The sequence below is a fragment of the Penicillium malachiteum genome (genome assembly GCF_028827825.1).
Source record: "Penicillium malachiteum strain IBT 17515 chromosome Unknown utg000005l:1.0-9002435.0:326005.0-9005861.0, whole genome shotgun sequence".
Taxonomy (NCBI): domain Eukaryota; kingdom Fungi; phylum Ascomycota; class Eurotiomycetes; order Eurotiales; family Aspergillaceae; genus Penicillium; species Penicillium malachiteum.
Window position 1 is genome coordinate 4,952,616 of NW_026643099.1, and position 18,308 is coordinate 4,970,923.

General features: G+C 46.6%; 7 protein-coding genes across 7 annotated transcripts; 5 read left to right on the forward strand and 2 right to left on the reverse strand.

Moving 5' to 3' along the window:
- Positions 1-2,627: 2,627 nt before the first annotated feature.
- On the forward strand, positions 2,628-3,461 carry N7483_011859 (CFEM domain-containing protein; the record flags this gene model as incomplete). Its single annotated transcript, XM_057095286.1, has 3 exons — positions 2,628-2,708; positions 2,769-2,907; positions 2,977-3,461. 3 exons carry the CDS (start codon positions 2,628-2,630, stop codon positions 3,459-3,461), a joined length of 705 nt encoding a protein of 234 aa, XP_056941257.1.
- A 1,614-nt stretch (positions 3,462-5,075) lies between these two features.
- Positions 5,076-8,398, forward strand: N7483_011860 (NRPS-like enzyme; the record flags this gene model as incomplete). Its single annotated transcript, XM_057095287.1, has 3 exons — positions 5,076-5,360; positions 5,417-7,921; positions 7,973-8,398. The coding sequence occupies 3 exons, from the start codon at positions 5,076-5,078 to the stop codon at positions 8,396-8,398; spliced, it is 3,216 nt and encodes a 1,071-aa protein (XP_056941258.1).
- Positions 8,399-8,480: 82 nt separating this feature from the next.
- Positions 8,481-10,323, reverse strand: N7483_011861 (cytochrome P450; the record flags this gene model as incomplete). The annotated part of the gene is made up of 4 exons (XM_057095288.1): positions 8,481-8,522; positions 8,578-8,722; positions 8,777-10,184; positions 10,233-10,323. The coding sequence occupies 4 exons, from the start codon at positions 10,321-10,323 to the stop codon at positions 8,481-8,483; spliced, it is 1,686 nt and encodes a 561-aa protein (XP_056941259.1).
- A 373-nt stretch (positions 10,324-10,696) lies between these two features.
- N7483_011862 (uncharacterized protein) lies at positions 10,697-11,623 on the forward strand (the record flags this gene model as incomplete). Its single annotated transcript, XM_057095289.1, has 3 exons — positions 10,697-11,041; positions 11,087-11,491; positions 11,549-11,623. The coding sequence occupies 3 exons, from the start codon at positions 10,697-10,699 to the stop codon at positions 11,621-11,623; spliced, it is 825 nt and encodes a 274-aa protein (XP_056941260.1).
- Positions 11,624-12,445: 822 nt separating this feature from the next.
- Positions 12,446-14,301, forward strand: N7483_011863 (amino acid permease; the record flags this gene model as incomplete). Its single annotated transcript, XM_057095290.1, has 4 exons — positions 12,446-12,635; positions 12,688-13,258; positions 13,318-13,530; positions 13,584-14,301. The coding sequence occupies 4 exons, from the start codon at positions 12,446-12,448 to the stop codon at positions 14,299-14,301; spliced, it is 1,692 nt and encodes a 563-aa protein (XP_056941261.1).
- A 157-nt stretch (positions 14,302-14,458) lies between these two features.
- On the reverse strand, positions 14,459-15,436 carry N7483_011864 (putative phosphorylase; the record flags this gene model as incomplete). The annotated part of the gene is made up of 2 exons (XM_057095291.1): positions 14,459-15,262; positions 15,320-15,436. 2 exons carry the CDS (start codon positions 15,434-15,436, stop codon positions 14,459-14,461), a joined length of 921 nt encoding a protein of 306 aa, XP_056941262.1.
- Positions 15,437-16,422: 986 nt separating this feature from the next.
- Positions 16,423-18,291, forward strand: N7483_011865 (uncharacterized protein; the record flags this gene model as incomplete). The annotated part of the gene is made up of 5 exons (XM_057095292.1): positions 16,423-16,756; positions 16,809-16,852; positions 16,907-16,965; positions 17,016-17,209; positions 17,267-18,291. The coding sequence occupies 5 exons, from the start codon at positions 16,423-16,425 to the stop codon at positions 18,289-18,291; spliced, it is 1,656 nt and encodes a 551-aa protein (XP_056941263.1).
- Positions 18,292-18,308: the final 17 nt, after the last annotated feature.

Sequence of the window (18,308 nt, forward strand, 5' to 3'; positions counted from 1 at the left end):
GTATTGTGATATCGAGACCTCGGAGACCACTGGCAGACTCAGAGCAGTTTTTTATAGGTCCATATGCCCCGGGCGGTGATTTTCAAGTTTGCTACTATGCATTTGGATGTCAGTTGATATCCTCGAATATCTGCTTCATTCTGAGTTATAGCGTGGCTTTCGATATCCATGTAGTTGGTCCTTGAACTGAAACTTGAATGACAGTCAAGCCATCGTATCAATCAAACTTGAAGCAAATTGTAATTGCCTATATGGAACCTTCGGACTAATGGCAGATAAGCAGTAGTACTACTAGGTAGTAGTACTGTTCATTTAAAATCATGAACATTGTTTCAACTTGAAATAGTCTTCAAAACGTAAAGTGAGACAATTGGCTGAAGTTTTGGACATCATGAGAAATCTTCGCCTTCCTCCAAGGCTGCAGAGAAGGCCTGATTTATATAAATCCAAGTCATGCTTAATCCATTTAGTACGCATGTGCACACTGGAATTGTCATCTGGACATGGAACTGCTGATGTTTCATGGCAGGGTGTTCATAGTGAAGGTGACAGTACATCCACGGTACACGGACCCCTTAGGCCCTTCGCCACTCAACTCCACACCCCCCCGGATTTCGGGCCAACGATCAGGACGGCAATCTCCCTGCAACGGAGCCCAAGGGAACCCTCTGGGTATGCGCATGATGCTGCTAAGTGTTCATTCCGGAAAGGACTTGCGCTTCACTAATCGTTATCCCTGCTTCCTGCCATCACCAAAAACCTTTCAGTCCATTCATCGCTTCGAGATTGCGATCCCATGTGATGAGCTATGCAATGACCCCACACTCCGTACTTGAGTCAATTACTGGTGTCCTTGGCAAATCTATTAGGAGCATCCTCTCTGGACCCTGAACGTTGGAGACGCCACAATGTCTTACTTGATTGAGGTCTACGTACAAGCACTCGGCTCTCGCACATTCTGGACCAAACCAGCCGTTGTTTGTCCTACACAACGTCCACGGGTCTACTTCCATGTTTTTGGCCGAGGCACATTCTGACTCGTCGAGACCGTCAAAGAACTTTGAACAGCAACAAACTACACTAGGATGGACATCGAATACATACTGGATGACCGGATGAACTCTTCCGAGTCTCACTTTGAATGCCAGTGTCGCTGGGGCTAGTACGATCTGCATGCAGGTACGAAGCACGCCGACAGAGAACAAAGCAGTGCAGGATCTCATTTTCAAGAATTGCAAAGTGAAAGCGCGCATATTGAATCTTGAAGGACATTTGTATTCACGATGCATACATACAAGTCCGAGTCGAGACCCGCGGGTCCATATTTCCTCCCGGGCAACTTGAACCCCTGGCCCACCCCCACCCCATCATTGAGCTATCCAGTTGAAAGAAAAAGAACCCCTGACTAAATATTCTCTAGAATGAAATAACTTCCTGTCTTCTGAGCTTAGACTTCCAGGTTTATCCCTCAAACTACGTTCTAGGTATGTCTAATCTGACGGAAATCATCCCGTGCCACTCCGAAAAAGCAAAATAGATTGTTCTTCTACGGGTGTCGGATGCAGACCTGATTTGGGATAGCCCAATGCTACGCTACCGGAAGCTGGGGCCTAGTGGTCAGATTGTCTTTCCCCAGATTTGCCTTCGGTTTACGTTTCCGTGATACGTTGTACCCTCCATACAATGGATCCCACACATCCTGCAGCTTTGGGTTAACAATACATCTTGGCTGAAAATATCTGAATCCCATGAGTCCATATCAGCTGCAGCCTATCGGGATACGCCGTTGAATACTGTTTCCTCTGTTTTGACTCCACAAATACTAATCTGCATTAGTGAATGGCAATGGAGACTGGGCAAAACGCATGCCGCATGGCATACAGTTGATGGCAGCGATCATTTCCAGCTCTTACGTATAAGGCGCTCAATGATGTGGGGCGTCACTCATTTCATGTTGTACCTCCACATTGTTCGGATGCATCTTGATGCTTTTCCGAGACCTTGTACGGGCTATGGTGCTTACACCCATCCAGGTTTTATACCAGCTCCCGTGGAAATTAACAGAGGCTACCTTGACCTTTCTGTGAAACATTCCAAGAATTGGACCAATTAGTTATCGATCACGCTGTAAGAGCTATTTTGAGATCAACTATCTTTTTCTACGCATCCTAGAGACACATCCTAGAGGCTCGCTTAACTCCGAGTCTGAATTCACTCATCAGCGCATTCTCCAGGTTTACTCCACAATAACATGCACCTAATTCAGTTTAGGAAGAAGGTACAGATTCAGGGTCCGGTGTCAGCCACCAGAGCTAATCCTGCATCGGCGCGGGGGATCCTGCTTTACTACCAGACGACTGAGTCAACCGCGGCCCTCCACATCATTTGATGTGCATTCCCCAGTGTTTAACACATGTGATGGGGCAACATTCAGTGCGACCCTGAAAATAGATTAACCTGAGTCTTTATGACAGCAGATAAAGCTTATAAAAGGTCGTCCCATCCGCTGTTCAACACAAGTTTCGTTTCTTCTGCTACAGTCTCGCTCGTTCAAGTTATAGTCTCCACTGTCGTTCTCGGTCTAGACTTTTTGTTCCCTCTTATATTCTCTCTTATAATATTCGAAAATGCAGTTCTCTCACGCTCTCATTGCTCTCGTGGCTGCCAGCCTTGCTAATGCTCAGCTTCCCAATGTCCCTGCATGCTCGGTATGAATTCACGTCCTCATCGATGATCCCAATTGCATCTCATATTAAAGTATTGTACAGTTGAGCTGCTTCGTCGATGCTCTGACTAGCGATGGCTGCTCCTCGTTGACCGATTTCGCTTGCCACTGCGCGAAGCCCGCCCTTGTCAGCGACATCACCCCCTGCGTCCAGAAGGCCTGTGACGTCGCAGACCAAGTTTGTGAGTGATAGATGACCTCACATAATGCTGAGATAAAGTTGAATTATTCATACTAATAATAAATGGTAGCTGTCTCCAACGTTGTCGTTGCTCAGTGCTCATCGGCCGGTCACCCCATCTCGGTGCCTCCCGTCCAGACCACCACTGCAGGCGAGACTACTACCACCAGCACCGGTTCTGCCGAGACCACAGCCACTTCTACTTCCTCAGCCATTGAGACTGGAAGCAGCAGCAGCAGTAGCGGAAGCGAGACCAGTGGGTCTTCCACCGCGTCGTCGGCTTCCACCGGCTCCAGCGGTACTACCGCCACCGGCTCCACCACCCCTAGCTCGGGCTCCGGAAGTTCCTCTAGCAAGCCCACAGGCACCTCTACCCCACTTGTCTCGGGCACCTCCGGCTCAGGTTCCGGCTCAGGTTCCGGTTCCGGCTCCGGCTCAAAGACTAGCAGTGGTTCATCTGCCACCACCTCGCCTGCATACAATGCCGGTGTCAGTGTTAAGGGTAACATGGCTGGTGTCGCTGCTATTGCCGTCGCTGCCGCCTACATCCTGTAAATTATTCAAACAAATTGCCCTATTCTTAATTCAATACCGGGATAAATTGGGTGATTTCAAATTTGTCCTTTTGTACTGTACCTCGCGCTGTTCTGGCTCGATGTACTTGTTGATGGTTGATGCCGATACTGTATAGTTGAGATCTTAATATAACAATGCTTCTTTGCAGATTGTCTCACACCATTATAATAAGCCAGGTATGCAGGTCGAACCTGAGGCTGATCTCGGATGGCTTCCCAAGGCTGAAGTTCGGCTGCAGATCTGATTGCAATATGCGCTGTGTGGGCAAACAAATACCCACATAATAGGTACAACATCGCAGTCCAGATTTGATGAAACAATTATCTTGCGCCCATAATGACGCTCTCTCTCCTATTTATATCGAACTTCTATAATTAATAAGTCCATCTTTGTTGTCATCGCCCAGCAAAACAATGAAATCATCCCAAATGCTGGGTCGAGAACTGGATTTGACTGTTGAATAAGCAAAAGTACTATCCATGGATGTCCACAATCCAGTCCCACGCTTTTTCCACTGGTGGCGCTCTACGTGGCCTGGCTCTACATATATGAGTATCCCCTACTATATTCGGATGTTTTGTGTAACTGTACATGACCAAAAGCGTCCATGTCGGTGTGATGAGCCCCACATTATGCAAGCCGAACCACGCGTATAGACAGACCGAGTGCGATGAACCGATCCAATTGTAGCTAGAATGCCAAAATATCGTCCGTGATTGGATTTAAGCCCTAGTTATGTTGAAATATTTTCGTAAAATTAACAGATGACTAGTACCTTGTGTCTTTCCTTTCCTACTATTAATATACTCAAGATGAAGCTTGAAGTATCTATCCACTATGAGTCTATGACTAGAAGTTGAGACATCTGGAGTTTGTGGTATGTATGGATAAGACTTGGAGCACTTTGAGCTATATGTAACGTGATGCATGTCCAGACTACTACTATTAGTGATCATTCATTTAGTAGTGGGGATGAGGCATCCTCGAATGCTTCTCGGAAATCATGTACATGTACCCTGAAAATTTGAATGACTAGTGGTGTAGGTCGCGATGACGAACAAAAGGACATGTAGAGGGATTCCAAGGTCTCCTTTTTAGGATTTTAGAATGAACCAAAACTAGGCGCCGGCAGATATCTAGAGACTAGCGATGCAGCTACCTCAAAGTGTCAGCTTCAGCTTGTTGATGCTGCCACCTGCTATTTGACGATCTCATCGATTTCCTGTCTTCCAATCCCGATGAGAATTTCAGCTCCACATCATTCTTCCTATTTGGAATTTATGCATATTCTTCCTATAGTTGAGCTGCAGCTCTGGGAACTAATGTCAAGTGACATGATCTTATCAACGAGTAAAATGAGTATTCGTGAGTCTACGTACTGATGCACTTCAGCGCTGCATATCATCAAATCCCGTTCCCAGTCATTGCCCCAGCATGGCTATTTTAAGGCTCTGCACACCTCTTTTCAGGTTGAGATTTGATAAGGGCTTGTGCATCGTGCAGTCACTGACCAAGAAAACTTCAATCCTACCTATTCTGCAACATTTGCTAGTGGAAGGCCTCTTACCATACTAATAGCGGAATTTACCAACGATGGGGTCGATAGGCACTGACGACCGTCTCGCCACTCATATAGTGGATGCGATTGCACAGGCTTGGCCTGATACACTGTATTGCATTCAACCGGAATCAAACGGGGAGGCTATTGTCTGGCACAAGATCACTTATTCTGCTTTTGCGAATGCAGTCAACCGGATATCTTGGTGGATAGACGGGAACCTACACGGAAAGCCAAATGGCCAAGTACTTGCGTACATTGGCGCGAATGATTTGAGATACTCAGTGTTTATGCTAGCATGCATGAAGACTGGGCATCAGGTAAGAGTTATCCCTTAGTTGAGTCTCACTTATAATCATCTGATCTCTCTCGCTAGGCTTTACTGCTTTCGACTAGGAACTCTCAAGCAGCCTCGCGGCATCTGTTTCAGGAGACCAAGTGCTCTATCATCGTTGATGGAACTGAAAAGCTCCGTACGCAACAAATGGTGGATGAGCTAGTGACTGGCTGCGCCGATATCCCGCTTCAGCGTTGGTTCATTGCTTCCATCTGGGACATCTTCTCGCCCGAACTAGAAAAAGCCAAGCATTATCCTCATCAGAGGTCCTTTGATGATCTGGAAGATACACCCACTATCATAATTCATAGTTCTGGGACCACGGGAAATCCGAAGCCAGTGATCATCAGCCATGGCTATCTAGCCACCTTCGATCGCTTGCGAGTCCTTCCCGTCCCACCGGGCCGACAGAATACATGTTTCTCTTTGCGCGCAAATGGGCAGCTCCGTTTCATGTATGGACCCATGTTTCACTGGGTTGGTGTGGTGTGCACATTCGAAAGCATTTTCTACCAGACGCCCTTTTTGATCCCTCCAGACAAGCCCTTGACGCAAAGCCTCTTCACTCAAATCATGGAAACAGACCACCCTCCGGTATGGGCATTGGTGACTCCGCCAATCATGGAGGATATGTGTACCTCAGAAGAGGGACAAAGGGCACTCTCAAAGCTGAAGGTACTAACCTATGGAGGTGCTCCAATGGCGCATGCGACCGGCGAAAAGGTAGCTTCCCTTCTCAGATTGCAGACAATATTTGGCAGCAGTGAGACTGCCTATACGCCCTCCTTACTTTGCGAAGATCCCGCAGATTGGGACTATTTGGAATGGAACCCATCATTTGAACACAAGATGGAAGACGCTGGCGATAGACTTTGGGAGCTGGTTCTTCCACGACCCGCCTCACGCTACCACCATGCCATCTTCTATTCTCAGCCCAACCTACAAGAATACCGCACCGGGGATTTATTTCTGCCACATCCATCCAAGCCCAATTTGTGGCATTACGAAGGGCGAAGGGATGATATCATAGTTCTCAGCAATGGAGAGAAATTCAACCCTACACAGGCTGAAAAACAGATTCAAACCCACCACCTCGTCAAACATGCGGCAATATTCGGTCAAACCCGTTTCCAATCGGCACTTCTGATTGAGCCAGAGTGGGATGATTTGGAAGATAATTGGTCTCCAGCTCAACTTGTGCGACAATTACAAACGGTGCTGAGTGAGGCAAACGAGCTTTTGCCAGCTTATGGGAAAATCTTCGACAGTCATATAGCGTTTGCCTCTCGCGACAAGCCTTTTGATTTGTCTCCGAAAGGTAGTCTGCGACGACGCACTATTGCAAATGACTACAGTGATGCTATCAACCAGCTGTACGAGCCCAAACTTGAAGATATCCCCACGCCAGACAAAGAGATGTCTGCCGGCCATCATGAGGAGTTGACTGGATCATCGATGGACGAAATACAACGTTGGATACAACATGAAGTTACGGTTCTTCTGCGGCTCGAGACTGTTGGTCTAGATGACGATTTATTTAACATTGGTATGGACTCTCTGCAGGCTATTCGACTCACTCAGATTTTGCGTAAGGGTCTAGAGAGCCAAAGGGACTCGGAACCCGGCCCACACGATCCCTGGACTGACAGCGCGATATATGACCTTCCGACTATCCGGAAATTGGCAGATAAACTTGGTCAACAGATCAATGGCGACCGAATAAGTGGGACCAATGCAGAATCAATTGGATGGCCTCGGGAAGATCGATTGGCAAGAACAATTTGGGAACATTCGCTGTTTTTAGGCTCGAAGGGGTTAACAATCGCACTCACGGGGTCAACTGGCGAGTTGGGCAGTTATCTGCTGAACTCTTTACTGAAAGACCCATCAATCGAACACATATACTGTCTGAATCGCTCCGAGGACGCCAAGTCGCGACAAGCATCAAGCTTTCGAGCCAAAGGTCTACCTGATGTGTGGATAACCCAGACGTCTCGCATTCAGTTCTGGCGCGCCAAGTTTGACCAAGAAAATCTGGGATTAACTTCACCTCAATACCGTTTATTACAAGAAAATGTGGATATAATTATTCACAATGCGTGGCCCGTGAACTTCAATAGGACACTTGAGAGCTTTGAGCCTCAGCTGATCGGCGTAACGAACCTACTGCGTCTTGTGGAAGAGTCGACTCGAGCCGAGTTCCACTTTGTTTCCTCTGTGGCAGCGGCTACTGGTAACATTCCAGAGAACATGCTAAACTCGAGGCATAAATTTTCTGAAACTAGACCATACTTAGGTTCGGAAGTCATGCCATATGGCTATGCTGAGTCGAAGTTCGTGGCCGAGGCTCTGTGTGAACTTTCCTGCAAGCGCAGTGGAACGAGGATCACTATATACCGCGTTGGGCAACTGGGTGGACCATCCACTATGACTGGAGGGATGTGGAATCCTAGAGACTGGTTTCCATCACTTGTTCGATCGTCACAGACAATGAAGATAGTTCCTGATAGTCTTGGCCTGCTTCCAGTTAATTGGTTACCAATCGTGAGTATCAAGAATACTTGATATCGCGATTCATTTCTAACCGTTCTATAGGATACTGCTGCTAGAGCGATGACAGAGATGATAGGCATTCGCTTCGAGCAGAAAAGAACTGAAAGAAGAGACTTCATAAATTACGAAATCTGCAATCCTCGTACCACAAATTGGACTAAATTGGCGCCCGTGGTGGCAAAAGCATGCGATGCAAAAGTCGTTTCGCTGGGTGAATGGGTGAAAACTTTGGAGAGTCAGGTAGCAGACTCCATAGCCGACGCTGAGACTTTCAACAATCTTCCGGCCCTGCCTTTGTTGAGTTTTTTCCAGCTACTGGCGACGTCTCGAGATCAACATCCTACAGATAGTTCCTCCTACTCTTCTACGATTTCGAATACGCTTAACATGATGGCGGAAGTTGATGCTCATTGGATGGAGCTGTGGCTGAAACAGCTGAAGACATGGATTCCAGATCTTGTTATTTGAGATAGTTACAACCACACACGTCCGTGATCACTCAGTATGGCAATAGCGTAGTATTCATTGCGGAGAATGAGATTTTGTGTTTCTAAGCATTTTGTTTCTTAAATTCAACCCAACACTCGTGTTCCTAGATTTTTGATTAATAAGGATTTGCTAAAAGATCGCCATGAGTTATGACTTACTTCCATCTTCGGTAAAGTCTCGTCATAAAAGACCTCGAAGCGGCTGGTGACCCCAGGACTGATATCCTTTTGTCGCTCATATCCGCTTGTGGTATATCGTCTGTAGATCGCTGCCAGAAGAGTTGTCATTTCCGCCATCGCAAGACTAGACATTGACCTGGTTAGCCACTAGTTCGGATATTCGATTGATTGAACATACTGTATCCCTATACACATTCGGCCCCCACTGGAAAATGCCCAGAACCATTTCTTCATCTCAACTAGATCACCACATTCCCCAAGCCAGCGTTCTGGCTTGAATTCCAAGGGCTCTGGAAAGACATGCGGATTCCGATGGAGGGTATACGGCGACATGCTAACCACGGTCCCTGCTGGAATTAAATATCCATCAATGGTTGTGTCAACTGGAAGAGATCGTGGCTCTGATGCTGGTAACGGAGCGTAGAGACGAAGTGTCTCTTTGATAACAGCATCAAGATAAGGCAGTTTATCTGATGCCTCCACAGTGGGATTACCATCCTCGTTACAGTCTTTTTCAGAGACCTGTAGGACTTCAGCAATTAGTTTCTCCTGATATTGTCGATTTTCCTTTCTTGAAAGTGCCCAAAGTGCGAACATCAAGGTATCACTGGTCGTGTCAATGCCAGCTAAGAAATGGTCGGCTAGCTCCGATGCCATATCAAGGCTATCAATATGAGGAGCCTTGCCGGATGTGACATGTTTCCATAGTTTTTCCATGATAGAGAGAGCTTCAACTGGAGGCTTATCAGATGCTGCTAGTTCAAATCTAGTAGATGACTTGTATGCATGGGCGCGAATGCCGGTATAAGTAGCAGGTTTTTGCATAGGCAGCATACCTAATCCTGTGACTAGTTTCTCTGACAACCCTGTTCTGCTATACAGCCATTTAGTGTATCCTTCCAAGTGCACGGCATACCAGCTCAGCTGCCTTCTACTCGGATCAATGATATCATTGATAAGCCTCCTATGCGCTTCATTGCCTCGGACTGCATTCGTTCCTCCGTAACTGTCTCCATATATGAATCCAGTGATGCTGTCAAGACTGAACCAATGCAAGCTTTGGAATATCTCCTCAGCGACATGCTTCTCCCGGTCAAGGAGATCCAGATATCCTTGCACGTTCTTCTCTATCAGAGGCTTTGCAATCGCATTCGGTGAGAGCATCGCGCTCTTGGAGTAAGCATGAGCCAAGAGCTTCTTCCTTTCTGTGTGTTTCTTCACTTCCGCAAATGTGAAGAGATTCTGACGACCGTACACATCGAACATCCGATAGAAGTATGTTCTCTCAAAGCCGGACCCGGCACCGTATATTGTACGCAGAGCAGTAAGAGAAGAGAAAGATACTTCATTTGGGCCAATGCGTACTGCCGTGCCGTACCCCTTGTGCAGGGTGTGGATTAATTGTGTCCTGACGCCCTTGTAGTCCTCGTAGGCCAATCTCCATTTTGAGGCAGCAAAGGCCTTCGGACCTGGGATTTTCCGAAGTGGTGTGGAAAAAAGGGGCCGGTAGAAGGTGCGATAAATGAGGGTAGTAAGGAATAGACCTGCTATGCCAGCTAAAAAGCTGAGCTGTGAGAGCTCAGGGCCTGAGATGCGTTAGAGTTGGCTTGGTTCCTTTGGATCTAGCGACTCACTCGAAGTAAAGATTAGTGTCATCTCTTTCGAGTGCTCAATCTCAATCTGAAATTTTGAATTGCAAGAAGGGTTAATTGTGGCAGCTAACATTTTCATAAAAGTGGTAAGTCTTATCACTGCAACCGAAGATATGGCCATAAAGCGGGGAAGATCCGATGCGGAGTACATAGTCTTCCAAGGTTTACTCCGCAGAGGATGTCAAAGCGCAAGCCTTATCGCTCACAAAAATGAGTTATCACACGATCATCGGATTGCCCGACTTACCATTCACATTCAGTTTCTTCTAGTCCATTGCTAAAGTTGCCTCTTAGATATCAATGATCATAGCGCGATGCCGTCAATCTATATCTGCCATATCTCCGAGTCGGCATAAACATCGTCTTTGCTTCTTGCAGTTGGAACAATACTACGCGAGAATACTAGTACTCTGAGTCACTAGCGACCTTGATTTTTCACCTTGAATATGTCTCCAGCCGCAATAACAGGATCACCCTTACCACCCGTGGCTCAAGTCACTAAACCCCAACTTGAGGATGTCGACGCTATGGCCACGATGGCACACCGAGGCAAGGCCCTACCCGGCATCCCGCAATTCGATTCGCACGCAGAGAAGAGACAATGGCAACTCGAGCATATGGCAGGAGCCTTCCGAGTATTCGCTCGCGAAGGGTATGCTGAGGGGATCTCAGGACACATTAGTGTGCGCGATCCCGAATTCGAAGATCGATTCTGGATAAACCCTCTTGCGGTACACTTTGGTCTGCTGAAAGCCAGTGATATGATCTGCATTGACCTTGCTGGCGATGTGGTGTGAGGAAACACAAATGGTTCAATCAATGCTGCTGGATTCCAGATTCATAGCTCAGTGCATCGGGCTCGAAAGGATGTGCATGCCATATGTCATACTCACTCAGTCCATGGTCGGGCCTGGTCTGCATTTTCAAAGCCTCTTGATATGATTAATCAAGATGTCTGCTACTTCTACAAAGCTCATTCGGTATACTCTGACTATGGCGGCATTGCCAACGAAGCTTCTGAAGGACAGCGTATTGCTCAGAGTCTGGAAGGTGGGAAAGCTGTTATTCTAATGAATCATGGTCTGTTGACAGTGGGTCAAACAGTTGATGAGGCAGCTTCTCTTTTCTGCTTGATGGAAAGAAGCTGTAAGATTCAGTTGCTTGTCGATCAGACTGAGCTTGAGAAGCACATCGTGAGTGATGAAGAGGCTGCTTACAATTTCAAGATGGCGAGCACTCCCGTAAGGCGCCCTGTTTACTAGTGGTGACTCGATATCAATGGCTGACGCTGTCTATAGGAGTGTCTATATACCGAATTTCAACCTCATTACCAGTATGAGGAGTCCTTGTCCTGTGGAAATTTCAAGGCCTAACTGTGGGAGCCATGTTTCACGGCTACGAAATAGATACTATTGTCGCATAAAATCTAGATTTTCTTACCACCTTGGCACTCACATTGCTATTATCGTTCAATAGAGGAGTTTGGAAGAACAATATCTGAATGCTGGAGGTAACTCAGTTGAGAGACCCGTAGGTACTCACATACAAAGAGGTGTTGGTCATTAGTCACCTGTAGATGCTACCTAGGTACCTAGGTACTTATTAAGCCCTGTGTTTGAGTATGTGAACATCCCTGTCTGAGAGGTTGTAAACACACCTAGCCAAGCACTTGAGTGCTGAGGAGGTGAACTCTCACACCTGGTTGTCCATGAGATGGCAATTTTCACCATAGCTTCCCCGTAACAGAATTAGTGGAAAAGATCTAGAGCAAGGGCTATTTGTCGGCATATCCGAAGCCCCCTCCTTGCAGATAAGATTGTTGGTTGATTTAAATGCAAGATAGCGGATCGCCCGATAATATAGCTTGTAGTTTGATAAACATCTTCAATCTGTATGGCGGCTCAGCCAACTTCCCGATATGTACCCAGTCGCGATTGGAATGCCGCTTTGACCAACAAAATCCCCATACGGTTGCTCCGTCCAACAGGGATTTGGCAGTTATTCCTGATGATATTGGATCTTCTTGTCATGCCAATGTTGATTCAGACGATAAGAACTCATTTGGATATGTGCTCATTGTTTGAAATTAGTCGAATCTTGAAATGAGACGCCATCTTATTTCAGAAATAACACAGTCTTCCCACTGAACGTTATCAGAGGTTGACTATTTACACCTTGATTGTGTTACCTCAAACATGGCTATGTCAAAACACCCTGGGAAGCAGGAAATCTCGACAGGGACTGGCAGTGACCACTCATTCAGTCCCAGCGATGATGCTGCTGTCGGCACTGTCTCCAATGTAACAGCTGGCTCACAGGCTTTGCATCGCAAATTGCGAGGGAGGGAGGTTCAGCTCTTCGCCATCGGTGGCGCTATTGGCACCTGTGAGTAACCGACCTGCGTACCTCTTAATGCAATAACTGACTCAATTCGCAGCACTCTACGTACAGATGGGCGAAGCTCTACCGAAGGGAGGACCGGCCGGTCTCTTCATTGCTTTCTTAATATGGGGAACTGTAATGTGGGCAGTGAACGAATGTTTCGCTGAGATGGTCACATTTCTACCAGTCCCGTCACCTTTCGTCCGCTTCGGCAGTGAGTGGGTAGATGATGCTCTGGGGTTTGCAATGTCATGGAACTTCTTCTTCGGTATAGCATTCCTCGTGCCTTTTGAGCTCGTGGCGATGAATATCATGATTACCTTCTGGACGGATAAAGTGCCTGTTGAGGCTATTATCGTCGCGATGATCGTTCTCTATGCGCTGTTGAACATGATAAGTGTTCGATATTTTGGGATCAGCGAGTTTTATCTTTCTATCTTCAAAGTGTTGCTGATGGTTGGCCTTTTCTTCTTCACTTTCGTCACTATGCTTGGAGGGAACCCTTTGCATGATCGTTATGGGTTTCGATACTGGAATAAGCCTGGGGCGTTTGTTGAATATCTTGCGGATGGGGGAACTGGGAGATTTCTTGGGATCTTGTCATGCCTTTACCAGGCCAGCTTCTCGTGAGTACTCAAGATCCACTTGGCCTAGCCCATTTATGAAGTATTGCTAACATTGACAGAATTTGCGGACCCGAATACATCTCAATGGTCGCAGCGGAGACCAAGAACCCGCGTAAGATTTTACCTCCAGCGTTTCGATCTTTTGTTTGGCGCATCCTTGTCTTTTTCGTCGGATCTGCGCTATGCATGGGGATTGTCATCCCATACAATGACCCAACGCTCTCGGCCATTCTAGGAGGAAGCATATCCGGTTCGGGTACTGGAGCCGCATCGTGAGTCTAATAGGCAGCTCTATCTCAAATTCCTATATTCTAATTCCATGCAGACCATATATTATCGCTATGGAGCGTCTCAAGATCTCGGGTCTTCCTCACGTCGTCAATGCGTTGATTATGACATCCATATTCAGCGCCGGTAATGGTCTCCTTTTTACAGCAACCCGTACATTACACGGCATGTCGATCACAGGCCATGCGCCTCGATTTTTCTCCCGGTGCACAAAAGCCGGAGTGCCAATATACGCATTATTCTTCGCTCTTTCTTTCTGTCTCCTTGCGTTTCTTCAGGTTAATACCTCATCTGCCGAGGTCATGAACTATCTCGTGGACCTCGTTACATGCTGTCAGTTGATTAATTACGCTTTTACGGCGTTCACATATCATCATTTTTACTCGGCTCTAAAACGACAAGGAGTTTCACGGGATACCCTCCCTTATAAGGGAAAATTCCAACCCTACACATCATATCTAGCTATGGGTGGCACAACATTCATGGTCCTTGCTGGTGGCTATGATATTTTTCTTAAGGGCGGATGGTCTGTACTGTGGTTCTTTTTGGATTATGGCATGATCGGGTTCTTTGCTGTGGCATTCGTTGGCTGGAAGCTCGCATTCAGAACTAAGTATGTCACTCCCGGAACTGCTGACTTGAGCTTGGGTGGCTTGAAGGAGGAGATTGATACTTACGAGGCTATTCATGCTATGGTCAGTGAGGGACAGGGAGATAACTTGAAGGTCAGTTTATGGAATAGGCTCGTTGGTTAGTAGCAAATAATAATCATTAATCTTTTATATGCTTTGAAATTCTATCAAGGCTATTCAAGTTCCTTTAACGCTGAAGAAGAAATGTTTGCGCTATCATGTTCCAAACTCATTCCGCATTTTTAAAATGCAGATCTTCTGGTTTCCCGTCATCTTGATTTCATGAATTCTGAGCTGGTAGCCCGAGAGCAGTCAAGACATTCGTCGGACCAAAAGCTTTCCACTCATCCAGCTGTTCTTGATTCGAAATGTAGACCGAGCCTAGCATTCCTGGGGTATTTGCCGTAACGCCATGGATATCTTTTGTACTTCGGGGAATAACAATCATCCATCTTGCGGTCATAGCGAAGTTATGCGGACATGCTGCCTCACTTTCAGGCAGTTGCAACGCATCCCTGGCCCTTTGCAATAATCTCGAATAAATTTCCAGTAGCTGCGCACTATCTTTAATTTGACCGCCCGACAACTCATCGAAGCGCTGGATGAAGTACAATAAAGGTGGTGGTCTGGCATCTGATCCAGGAGGACAGTCTGGGAAAAATCTGAAACCTTCCGGATATCCCTCATGGCCTGGGGCGGGGACCACCTGAAGGTGCTTATGAGCTCTGCTTGACCCGGCAGTAACCGTACAATTGAAGAAAACATAATGTTCCTCTTCCATTGCATGCATCATCTGCCACCCAGCATCCAAGTCCTCCAAATCCAGTGGCTCATGCTGTCTCCGATATGAGTCCACTGTCAGCAGAAGCAGCATGGGGCGGAGAACCGGAAATTTATTGATAACAAGATAATGCGTGTCATTGACTTTTGTGATACACACATCGGGATGATCCCGAAGGATATCACTTCCAGGACCAAAAGTACCGGATAGAAAATGCGAGTCTGTGCTTGTGGGTTTCGCAACGCTGATGGTGTCTTCAGCTTGCGGCTTATTTTTTAAGGACTGGACAACATGGAAACAAAACTGACGAGGGTTAGAATCATGCATGAAATGGAAAATCATATGATGATTTCAACGAACCATCATGCCTTTGTCGGCCACGAGAACCGGTTTGCTTGGCTGATAAGCGATGATGCCGTCAGAGACCAAACGATCAAACTTGGCGCATATTTCTGCATGATTGAGACCAATTGGCATCTTGACTGAGATCAAATTCTGGATACGAATTTGGCTTGGGATAGAATGTCCGGATCAATGACCTTGTGAGTATCTAGTTCGTATGTTGAGGTGAAAACGAGGTAGCATTGTCAGCGGCGATCACGCGATAAACCAGCCCCTCCAGCCCCCTTAACGGGAAGCTTAAGTGAACACGGAAGACTCCACCTGAGGCAACACCAACCAACATTCATGCTTCAGAGAACGCGACTTCCTGGAAGAACTTTGATGATACTTAGTCCTTAAGTCGATGAGTTGCCGATACTATTTTGGATCTGCATAATATCCACTTCAAGTTGTCAACATTCATGGGATCTGGACTCTGACGCCTTGCCTATCCCAATGTGACCCCCAGCTCGGGGACCAGCCGCGTGGCTTGTCATTAGTGCTTACCCAAACTCGTTTTCTTGCTCCAGCTGAGGTTGAGCATAGCGAAGGAGCAAATAAGATGCCGCTGTCGCTCGTGTCATTACCCCAAGGAATTTACCGCGGTTCAGTGGTTTTACAGCAGACAATCACCAGCCACTTCGTATCGGTGCTTGGAACTCTGATATCACCGAAAGAAGCTGGCGTCAGTACCAAGTCCTGCTTTTCCTTTATTCTCAAGAGTTGAACACGCTCCACTTAGCCGATATATTGAAATGTCAACAAGGATTCGTCCCTAACCCATACCCCGTAGCATGTGGGCGATCTCTTTCCATCCATTGGAGCGGGTTCATCACCCTAGCTTTTCGCAACGCAGCAGGGTGTTGTGCAGGCTCTAAGCAGTGGAATTGAAGGCCAATCAATCCTGTCATTGGCAATTGATAAGGACCATTATGGATCCATAGAACTGTCATGCCTCCCCTTGATTCCTTACTGATATCAGGGTTTGAGAGCCTCATATATGTCACACTTATTTCAAAAATTCCCAAATTTTTGACACTGAACGGCCTGTGTATCAAAAAGTTCCTGCTCTGTGCACCAGAATGTCAGAAGCTGCAGATCCTCTGAGTCGCGCAGAAACGGGAGATTTGACCAAATTCTCCAAGTTAGAAGCTTCCTTGATCAATACTGAAGTTGAGCGGCGTCCGAATTCGAGAGCACAAAATGATATCTACCGACATGCTGAGAAATCCGATATTGGAGTAAATGAACTTAAATTTGATTTTGATCTTGACACCAGTCACTATCCTTTGGATAATCTGAGCTCTCTTCAGCAGGTTTTTGATTCTGTGCAGTGCCATCATCATCTGAAGAATGCAGAAAACTTCTCACCTGGGACCCATATACATTGTCTCCAAGTGGATTCGCAGAAAGGAGGTACGTCCCAGCAACTATTAATTCTGACTTGATTTGGCTCTGATGGGTACAGAATGGCAAACGCTGGATGAGGATAGTATGGAGAGTCTCCTGTTGGTATGCAGACATTCAGGAGATTGGTTCAAATGCTTGATGTTGACCGTTTTACAGGAACTTGGCTGTTCTAGGCCACGAGAAGAAGGCTTATGTGCGCGCAAGATGGTTGTTTTGTCAGTCAACTGATCTGTAATGCGAAGCCATCACTGACGACCTTTCATAGCTTTGTACCATTGGTCCCGAGTGAAGGTACTTCATATGGATCGCGCGTCTTAATGACAAGAGAAAACGCAAGAATGCTATTACAAAGACTGGAAGTCAATCCAATGTTCTTACTCAACCTCATTGGCAGACCAGACTATTGGGCACCCCAAAGACATCTGGAAGCCGACCAATATGGGGACCTAATTGCTTGCGGTAAGAAGTACAACATGCTATTCATGAGATCGCCTTATAAGCTAAACTATAACCCAGATTTCTTCTGTCAGCATCCACGATGGAATCTCCAGGTCCAGAAATCCCCTTTATCTGTGTACATGCGCCATGATATTCGACAGGGTCTAACAACATACATCATCTCCCACCATGAGTCAGACACATCAATTGTGTCACTGAAATCTCTGTTGAATATTGCACTAAGGACAGCATCTGAAAAGTCCAGAGCTGCAACATTCCTCGACGGCCCTTTCGATATACATGTCATCTTATCCACACTCTCCCTTGAAGCTTCAAAATTTCATGTCGAGCGATTCCGAAGATTTATGTGGTCCCAGATCAATAAGGTCGACGATCATCTTGCCGGTCCCGAGACGACCGACCGAGCAAAGCTTGGAGACTTGACCAAGAAACTCCAGATCATCTCTCAGAATGCAGACTCCCACATTGCCAACGCTGATGTGGCTATAATCACAGCGACGGGTATCCGAGATGCTCATTTGCGCCTCAAGGGCTCGCTCACTGATTCCAGTCCCTTTATACTACAGCGAGTGGAGGACTCGATATCTTATGTCATATCCTCGATGGAGAAGCAGAAAATGTGGTTTCTCAACTACAAGCAACGGAAAGACAGTACCATGTCGCTGGTCTACAATTTAGTGACTCAGCAGGATGCTGCAAACAACATTCAAATTTCTCATAGCATGAAGCAAGACTCAACATCCATGAATGCAATCGCAGCTCTTACCATGGTCTTTCTACCGGGAACATTTGCAGGCACTCTTGTTGGAGCTGGCGTGTTTGGAGGCGCTATTACGGAGAAGGTTTGGCTCATATGGGCTTGCATCACTGTACCCCTGACTCTATTGGTCATGCTATGCTGGTGGCTGTATCAAAAAATGAAGTATCCAGTTTCTTATGGAACCCTGGTGGCGCCAAGCGAGAAGAAGGCGGAGTCGGATCTGAATGAAAAGAGCTACCCCAGACGATTTAGCAGCTTTTCTTTCCGGACTCCTAGAGCTGGACGACAGGATTCCGGCTTCGGAGGACTGACAGGTTCCTAAGCTTGAATTTCTATAAG